The sequence below is a fragment of the Perca flavescens genome, chromosome 13, assembly GCF_004354835.1.
Source record: "Perca flavescens isolate YP-PL-M2 chromosome 13, PFLA_1.0, whole genome shotgun sequence".
NCBI lineage: Eukaryota > Metazoa > Chordata > Actinopteri > Perciformes > Percidae > Perca > Perca flavescens.
This window is the reverse complement of record NC_041343.1, coordinates 7,153,335-7,162,519: the sequence shown is the minus strand read 5'-3', so window position 1 is coordinate 7,162,519 and position 9,185 is coordinate 7,153,335. Positions and strand designations below refer to the sequence as shown.

Below are 9,185 nucleotides of genomic sequence, written 5' to 3'. Positions count from 1 at the left end.
TGTCGCACCTCCCAACCGGAGACGGATTTCCGAACCAAGTGTAGCAAAATAGCCTGTACTTTGTTTACGTCCACTTGGTTAGCTAGCTGACAGCTGTTGTAGCGCTATAACCCTCACGAACAACCGTGTCTGCACGCCTCTAGTGGTTGCCTGGGGCTTCGTAAACTTTAAACCGAGTGCTCTGGATGTCCTGGATGGGATGTTTTGTTGAATGAGGGGGAGCCGCTAGATGCCGACAGGAGGATGAACTCCATCACCGGTCGGGTTCTCGCCATCCCCGCCGCCTCTGTCACCAACTCTGGAGCTTCATCCTCTCGAGCATTACATGTAGAGCTCACATCCCAGCAGGTAAATGCAAAGCCTCTGACTTAGGTCAATACGAACTGCTTTCAAATGACACACAAAAAAAACTTGGACTGGACCGCGTCAGTGTGTAATACACTGTAGTTTACAACGTCAGTTACAACTGCTGCCTGGAGGAACACGGCAGGCCTATCAGGTTAGCTAGTTACCTAGCATCTGCTAGCTTGCAGTTAGCTAGCGTTAGCTTACTGGAAATTAAAGGAACTGGACTGACACCCCAGATACACTAACACCAGTTAGGCTGCTGGTAGGCATTCTCGAGCCCGACTTTTTCAGTGTGTTGCACTATTTTGAGGGTATAAACACGTTTATTTGTGCACGAAGCTAGCATGCTTCTGCTAATGGCAACTTAACTTGGCGTTATGTCAGGTCAGCACGCAGGTGGCAGCTCAGTTAACGTTAAAGGAAAACTGTAGCATACCATTGCTGTGGTGTTATATTGCCTCATACAGTTACTTTATTGGGATTTTAAAAACGTCTAGACCATGAACTGATTTCATTTGTGCTTCTTTGGAAGCCTAACAAATCGGTCTCCCGTCCATCCACTCATTTGGAATCGACATGCAAAAAAGTTGACAGTTCATTCATTAGGGCTACCGACCTCAGATTGTAAAATCGGGCCCCTTACAGACACATTACCATCCATGACATTTTGAGTTGTAGTTGGGCTAGATGTTGATTGGAACGGTAGTTAGAAACCGGCTATCCATCGTTGTTAGATATCATTATTAGGCTGAGCATCGTATTCATTTTGTGCAGCTTTAAGAGCAAACACCTGATCTGCACACAACATCCAATGAGTCGCATCTACAGTATGCAACAAGAGTTTCTTCGACCTACATCAAACTACTTCGGTCCACATCAGGAATCCAAGTATCTACAGTCGAGAACCCTTACAGTACGTTGCTCCAGTCACAGCAAAAGTGTGAACATAAGTTAACTTTTGTTACCTCAAATTCATTAGGTTAAAGGTCCCATGACATGGTGCTCTTTGGATGCTTTTAGATAGACCTTAGTGGTCCCCTAATACTGTATCTAAAGTGTCTTTTATATAGGCCTTAGTGGTCCCCTAATACTGTATCTAAAGTGTCTTTTATATAGGCCTTAGTGGTCCCCTAATACTGTATCTAAAGTGTCTTTTATATAGACCTTAGTGGTCCCCTAATACTGTATCTGAAGTCTCTTTTATATAGACCTTAGTGGTCCCCTAATACTGTATCTGAAGTCTCTTTTATATAGACCTCAGTGGTCCCCTAATACTGTATCTGAAGTCTCTTTTATATAGACCTTAGTGGTCCCCTAATACTGTATCTAAAGTGTCTTTTATATAGGCCTTAGTGGTCCCCTAATACTGTATCTGAAGTCTCTTTCCTGAAATTCAGATACTGGTGGAGGGTGGGTGTGTGGCATATTCTATTGTTATTCAGATTAAAAATAGACTACTTATATTTTTCAACAGTAATGTTGTAAAATCTGACATGCTGTATTTACCAAGTGGTTCAATTTTATGTGTCTAGGTTTAAACATTTCTGGCTCTGAATTTTCTGCAGCGACCCCCATACATTGGCGATGAATGGCTTTTTGTTTGTGCTCTTCAAAGCATTGGACACTTACATTTGAAAGATGTATCTGCAGTGAAGTTCCATTCACTTTCATTGTATTGGCTTGGCAGCAGACATCCCAGAGACATCAACACATCAGCAAAAAATAAATCTACTATGCTAAATACAATTATTTGACACATACAATTATGTCCCTGTGTATTTGGCCAAACTGACCCATTTAAAAAATGCCTCTGCAGTTTCTAACTTTAGCTCTTATTTTAGGAAATTCCATGTGTTCTCTCAAATGATTAATCTGTGACCATGTGAATATTCTAAGGGCATGGGGCTGTGACCAATGCTCGTCTTATCACTAAATCTTATTTAACAGCTGCACTAATCGGAAATCGCCGTAGATACACACATCCCCTCAATATAGATGTAAAATTGTCTTCCAGATTCCATTGATTGAATTAAAGTTAGTTTCTTCCCACACTCTTCCCTAGCTCTATAATAAAACATTGTCCTACTGTTGCAACATTGTTCTGCTGGCTTACCAAAAGATAGTCTGAGAGCTGAACTCAAGAGAGGGGTTTAATGTAGTTCATTACGGAGGGCTTGTGTGACTTCTGTTCATAAATCTGGTATGAAATCTGTGAGAGTGCATTAAAAACCACTAGATGCCAAACCTTTAAAGCTGCAGCACTACAAATACCCAACACTCAACCAAATGCAAACACTGTGCTTTGTGAGGGCTTGCTCTGTTGTAGGGCTGTGTGATATGCACACAATCATATATAACAGCATTGTTGACCATATACATATTGAAGTAATATGAAGGGACTGTAATGTTGCAATATTTTGGGATAAGAGGTTGTGCTTTCAGATGTACACACATAAAATGTTTACCCAAATCCTACTTTTATATCAACATAATAATAATAATAATAATAATAATAATAATAATATTATATCAGTTAGTGCTGTCAAACGATTAAAATATTTAATCGCGATTAATCGCATTAGGCCGGTTACACACTGCACGCGTCTCGCTAGCGTGGCGTTTCTGTTGCGTCTCAGCTGCGTGTCAGCTGCGTGGATTTTTCTGTGTCCTGTCTGTCTGTGTAGCTGTAAAGAGCCTATACAGCCTATCTGATGTTGGACCGTCACTCACGTTGTTATCGTAGCCTATCCTACTACCCTTTATATATAGCCTGCTGATTTGATTAAAGCAAGACCACATCGGCAGTTTTGACTGCAAAATATGTTACAGAATATTTTGTTCTGTATGACAGGTGCAGCATTTGAAAATATATTTCTCTGAAATTTTGTATTACATTTATATCTACATTGATGTCAAAACCTAGACTTTCAAACATCAAGATGTCATTTATTAATATGCATTCGTGTCTAAATGACATATAAACATATTTTCCTATTCCATTTTACCTGGAAACGCTTCCAACACGCTCGCGTCTCGCGTGAAAAATAGGAGTCGGTTCTATTTCTAGCAGGCACGTGTCTCAGGCGCGCCTCGAGCCGCGACAGTGTGTAAGCTCTAACCTGTTAACATGGGAGCCGAAATATAAACGGACATGCCACGCGGCTGGCAAATTGGCATTAGCTGTGTGCTTGGCCATCAGCTGTGTGTTCGGCCATCAGCTGTGTGTTTGGCCATCAGCTGTGTGTTTAGCCATCAGCCGTGTGTTTGGCCATCAGCTGTGTGTTCGGCCATCAGCTGTGTGTTCGGCCATCAGCTGTGTGTTCGGCCATCAGCTGTGTGTTCGGCCGTCAGCTGTGTGCTTGTCCATCAGCTGTGTGCTTGGTCATCAAGTGGTATTTCAGACGGGACGTGCTGCGATGATAGCTCAGTTTACAACAACAAAACACACACATTACTTTGGTCTTGTCAATGGAACCATTTGGCAACTTTTTAAAGTAAACTTTCCATTCAGAATCTTACTGCCGACTTCCGGTTTTGGATGCAAATGGAGTAGACGCGTCTACCTCGTGCTCCCTGTACAAATCTTCTACTTTATCAGTTTATAACCCTGTACCGGTTTATTGTTTCCGAATGCAATGAGATAACAAGTTTAATATACACGGAAGCAGAAAATGGCAAAATCAACCAAGCATGCGAAGAAAGACACAAGTAAAGACGACACGATTGCGGCTCATGGTGAGGTTAGCATGTCGGCCTTGACTAGCTTACCGGAGGAACACGGAGCCGCTCTCTCTTCCGATTTCAAAACCGCTTTGACATCCTTTGAGCCAAAACTTGACCTCGTCCAGGCTGCGGTGTCAGACCATGGACCACGAATAACGTCACTGGAATCCAACGCAGACAACCTCAGCGAGCGAATTCACTCCCTGGAAGCGGTGTGTGCTGATCTGACTGATAAACTACGCTAAACTCAAGGCCAAAACAGCAGACCTGGAGGGCCGCAGTCTGCGTAATAATATCAGGCTCATTGGCTTACCGGAGTCTGTTGAAGGTTCTTGGCCCACAGTGTTCTTTTCTGAGATGCTGTCGGAAATCACGGACGAGCAGATTTTTCCGCGAGCAGAACTTAACAGAGCTTATCGGGCTCTGATTGCTTAGATGAAACCGGGAGGGAGACCAAGAGCGGTAATAGTCCGTTTCCATCGTTATCAGATCAAGGAGGCGGTGATACGTGAGACCCGTAAAAGAAGAGGATCCTTGCATTACCGTGGCAACCTGATCGCCATTTACGATGACTACAGTCCGGAGGTTCTGGAACAGCGCGCTCAATATCGAGGGGTAATGGCAGAGCTCTACAATCTTGGATTTAAGCCATCCCTTCTTTTTCCCGCAAGGCTGAGGATCCTGACTAAGGAAGGAGAGCAAAAGATGCTTGCATCGGTGGATGAGGCCAAGGAATTTTTGACGAAGGCGAAATAAGGAAGTGTTCAGAACACTTAGTTCTTGTTCTAATGTTTTGCTGTCATTGCCATGTTCTTTAAGGGTTGGGTTGATTTTGTGGGTGGGTTAGGTTTCTGTATGAGATGGCGTCGTGCTGACCTTGAGACTTTTATATTTGTTGTTCCTTTGTTGATGTTATGTAATTTTACTTTTTGTAATTCTTTTATTTTCATTCTCTGATCACAGGCTTCTGATAAATACTCTAATGGATAGAGAGTTGAGATTTTTGAGTTGGAACGTCAAGGGCTTAAACCATCCAGTTAAGAGAAACAGAGTTCTTGCTCATCTTCGACAGCTCAAAGCAGAGCAAACCCATTTACGCATCGCAGATCACAATCACCTCAATCGTGGTTGGAAGGGGCAGATTTTTCATTCTTCTTTTCAAGCAAGAGCAAAGGGTGTGGCTATTTTGATTAATACAAATGTACCCTTTATACCAAAAGATATTATATCCGATAAGAATGGCCGTTACATAGTTGTTGTAGGCACGCTATGCAATAAGAATGTAACTTTAGCTAACTTTTATGCTCCTAATTTTGATGATGTCAGTTTTTTTAAACCTTCTCTCTCTCTTATTCCTGATCTAAACTCACATTCTCATATACTTGGGGGAGACGTTAACTGTTGCCTTGACCCAGTGCTTGACCGTTCATCATCTAGACCATGCGCTGCAAACAAATCCTCCATTTTTCTAAATAATTATTTTTCTGAATATGGTATATCGGATGTATGGCGGCGTTTGCACCCGGAAAAAGAGTATTCTTTTTTTTTTCTCAAATGTTCATCACTCTTACTCTCGGATTGATTACTTTGTTCTGGATGATTTAATTTCTCTACTGAGTTCAGTCTTGTGCATATGAAAGTATTATTTCGGACCATGCTCCTCTTACTCTTGATCTGACTTTTCCAAATTTGCCTTCACCTAGGAGGAACTGGCGTTTCAATACTTCACTCTTGTCAGATGATAATTTTGTTTCCTTTGTTGCTGACCAAATTATTTTTTTTCTAAGCGTTAACAAATCAGCGGAAGTCTCAGACTCAACAGTATGGGAGGCATATATTAGAGGCCAAATTATTTCATACGGTGCTAATAAAAGAAAGCTCTCTAAAGAAAAGCAAATTTCACTCGCTAATGATATTTCAAAATTAGATGAACAATATGCTAGGTCTCCCACGCCAGATTTGTATGAGAAACGTCTTAAACTTAAATCAGAGCTTGACTTGCTTTCAACCAATGAGATAGAGGGCCTTTTGAGGAAAACCAGGAGTGTTTTTTATGAAAGTGGGGAAAAATCTGGGAAAGTTTTAGCTGATCTGCTGCGAGGACTAGCCTACGTGCTAAACAAATTATAACTGGTCTTCGTCTAGATAACGGGGAGGTCACAGCTGATCAAAATGTGTATACATCTGAACCCTCTTCGCAGGGGTATCGAAGATTTTCTTGGCCGACTAAATGTCCCCACTTTATCCTCGGATGTTCGCAACCTTTTAGAGGCGCCGATTTCTCAGGAGGATGTGGCGGCGGCTATCTATTCTTTACAATCCGGCAAAACCCAAGGACCTGACGGCTTTCCATCAGAATTCTATAAAAAATTCTCAGTACAGCTCGCTCCTTTTTTGACATCCGTTTTTTCTGAGTCTCTTAAGACTGGGACTCTTCCCCCAACGTTAAATCAAGCCTGTATCTCTTTATTACTGAAAAAGGATAAAGACCCCTTAGACTGTGCATCATAAAGGCCAATTTCTCTGCTCAACTGCAACATTAAAATTTCCACTATCATCTTTCCTGATCAAACAGGTTTTATAAAAAATCGTCAATCATTTTTTAATATCCGCCGATTACTTAATGTGGTATACTCTCAGCATCAGGCCATTCCAGAATGTGTTGTCTCTTTAGATGCAGAGAAAGCGTTCGACAGGGTTGAGTGGGAGTACCTTTTTTTAGTTTTAGAAAAATTTGGATTTGGCCCAGTCTTTCTTTCCTGGATTAAATTACTTTATAGTGCTCCCTCTGCAGTAGTCCTAAGTGATGGTCTGTTCTCTAGGCCATTTAACTTGCATGGCGGAACTCAACAGGGCTGTCCGCTAAGCCCACTACTGTTTGCTTTAGCTATTGAGCCCCTAGCAGTCGCCCTACGCCAGAGTCAGCAGATCACTGGAATTACCCGAGGTGAGACCGTGCATAGGTTAACTCTATATGCAGACGATCTACTGCTTTTTATATCAAATCTACAAACTTCATTACCTGCGGCTCTATCTTTGCTTGAGTATTTTGGTCGGCTTTCTGGCTACAGGCTTAATCTGCACAAGAGTGAACATTTTCCAATTAACAAGGTAGATACGCAATTACAGTATTCCAACATACCTCTGAAACTAGTCAAGAATAAGCTCACTTATCTTGGGGTCTGTATCACTCGCCATCATACGCATCTTTTTAAACATAATTTTGGCATGCTTCTTGAACGGATTAAGAAAGATCTTTCTAAATGGTCACCTTTTAAAGATTTCCCTTATTGGGCGCATTAATTCCATTAAAATGGTGGTGCTTCCTAAATTTCTTTATCTCATTCAGTGTTTACCTTTATTTCTTCACCTGTCTTTTTTTTTTTTTAAATCTTTGGACTCTGTTATCTAGGGGTGACCCCAAATAGTCGAAGATTCAGTGCATCAATATGCGGAGCCTGATTCGACCACCAATCTCACAGTCGGATCTTCGCGGGTGTTATTATGAAACGAGGATCATACCATTTTGGCAATATGGGGGTGCTCAATGTCTAATTTCACACAGAACTACTGGTTTTGTACATTTATATTAAGTTATATACAGCATTTAATTATGATAATTCTGTAAAAAAAAACGTGAAAAGAAAGAAAAAAGTTCAATAAATATTTTTTACGTGTGTGTGTAAATCCAACCACACCTGTGAAAGATTTAAGTTTCACTTTCCCTGATCCGCGACAGACGAGGAGCATCAGACGAGGAGATTAACGTTACTTAACAATGTCTGGAAAAAGAAAATCTAAAGTGTGGATGCACTTTCAAATGGTAAAAAATAATCCAAAAAAAGTAAAATGCAAGTTGTGCCAACAGCTCATGTCCAACCACTTGTCAACAACAAACATGGCTTTCCACTTAAAACGGGTAAGTTTATTACCAATAAAGACGTTTCACTTTTTCATATATAATGGCTCCTTTTTAATTTACGAATAGCAATATCATATGTTGGGACTTAAAATATGTTAGTCTTTTTTCTAGATCCACCCACAGTATCAGACTGACGACAGCAGTTCATCTAGTAGTAGTAGTAGTAGTAGTACCGGAGCTGTGCCAAAACTAACTCAAAGAAAGCTAGATTTGAGACCGCCATTGCCCGAGAAAAGGAAAAGAGAAATCCCGGACAAAACTGCAGAGTTTATTTTGCATCACAATGAAGCCAGTGAATGTTGTGGACGGTGAAGGTTTTAAAGAATTAATGCGCACACTTGAGCCAGGATACACAGTTCCCAAAATAGACGGTTATGCATGCGGCGGATGCGAAATATGCTAATTTTAAGTTTTGCTACTGGGCAGCTAACATACGAAATACACTTTATTGGTGGCATTATCACCTTTTGTCCAATAGACCAGCCTGGGTGGACATGGAAATGAATGCTTACAAGCAAATTTCCCTCCCAGCACTTCTTGCATCTAATTTACAGTTGACTTCTTATGCTTCTGTCGATTGCCAAGTGGTAAAACACTCGTTGAGGATTTGGACCCAATTCAGGAAATCATTTGGTTTTAGGGACCCCTCTCTTCTTAGCCCTGTCTTCCGTAATACATTTTTTTTCCACCTTCGATGCAGGATGGTTCATTCAAGAGTTTGTCTCGTAAGGGGATAAAATGTTTCACAGATTTATTTGTGAATAATGTTCTCGCTTCTTTTGATCAATTGGTATTACGTTTTGGTCTTACCAAGTCCGATTTTTTTTTTTTTTTTTTAGATTCTTGCAAGTACGACATTACGTTAAGTCACTTGTACCAGACTTCCCAACGATGCCTTCTGAAAATCCTTTGGATAGTTTCCTTTCATGTAACGTAATAGCTAAAGGCTCAATCGCTATTATTTATAATTTAATGATAAATCTGGGATCTTCATCGCTGGATAACATTAAAAGAGCTTGGGAGGAAGACCTTAATAGACCACTCTCCGAAGACACAATAAACTGTGTTCTTAAACAGGTCCACTCATCAATATGTGCTTGACACTTGCTTATACAGTTTAAAGTAGTACACAGAGCTCCTATATCCAAAGTTAAACTAGCTCAAATGTTTCCTGATACTAACCCTATGTGCA

The 9,185-nt window shown here is 40.9% G+C and overlaps 1 protein-coding gene across 1 annotated transcript in view; it reads left to right on the top strand.

Annotated features, from left to right (window-relative positions):
- Positions 1-9,185, top strand: part of uvrag (UV radiation resistance associated gene) — a 111,174-nt gene continuing 101,989 nt past the window's right edge. Inside the window, exon 1 of the mRNA XM_028596170.1 lies at positions 1-348. Within this exon, the coding sequence (XP_028451971.1) occupies positions 244-348 (105 nt within the window). The 5' untranslated portion in view covers positions 1-243. The remainder of the gene's footprint in view (positions 349-9,185) is intronic.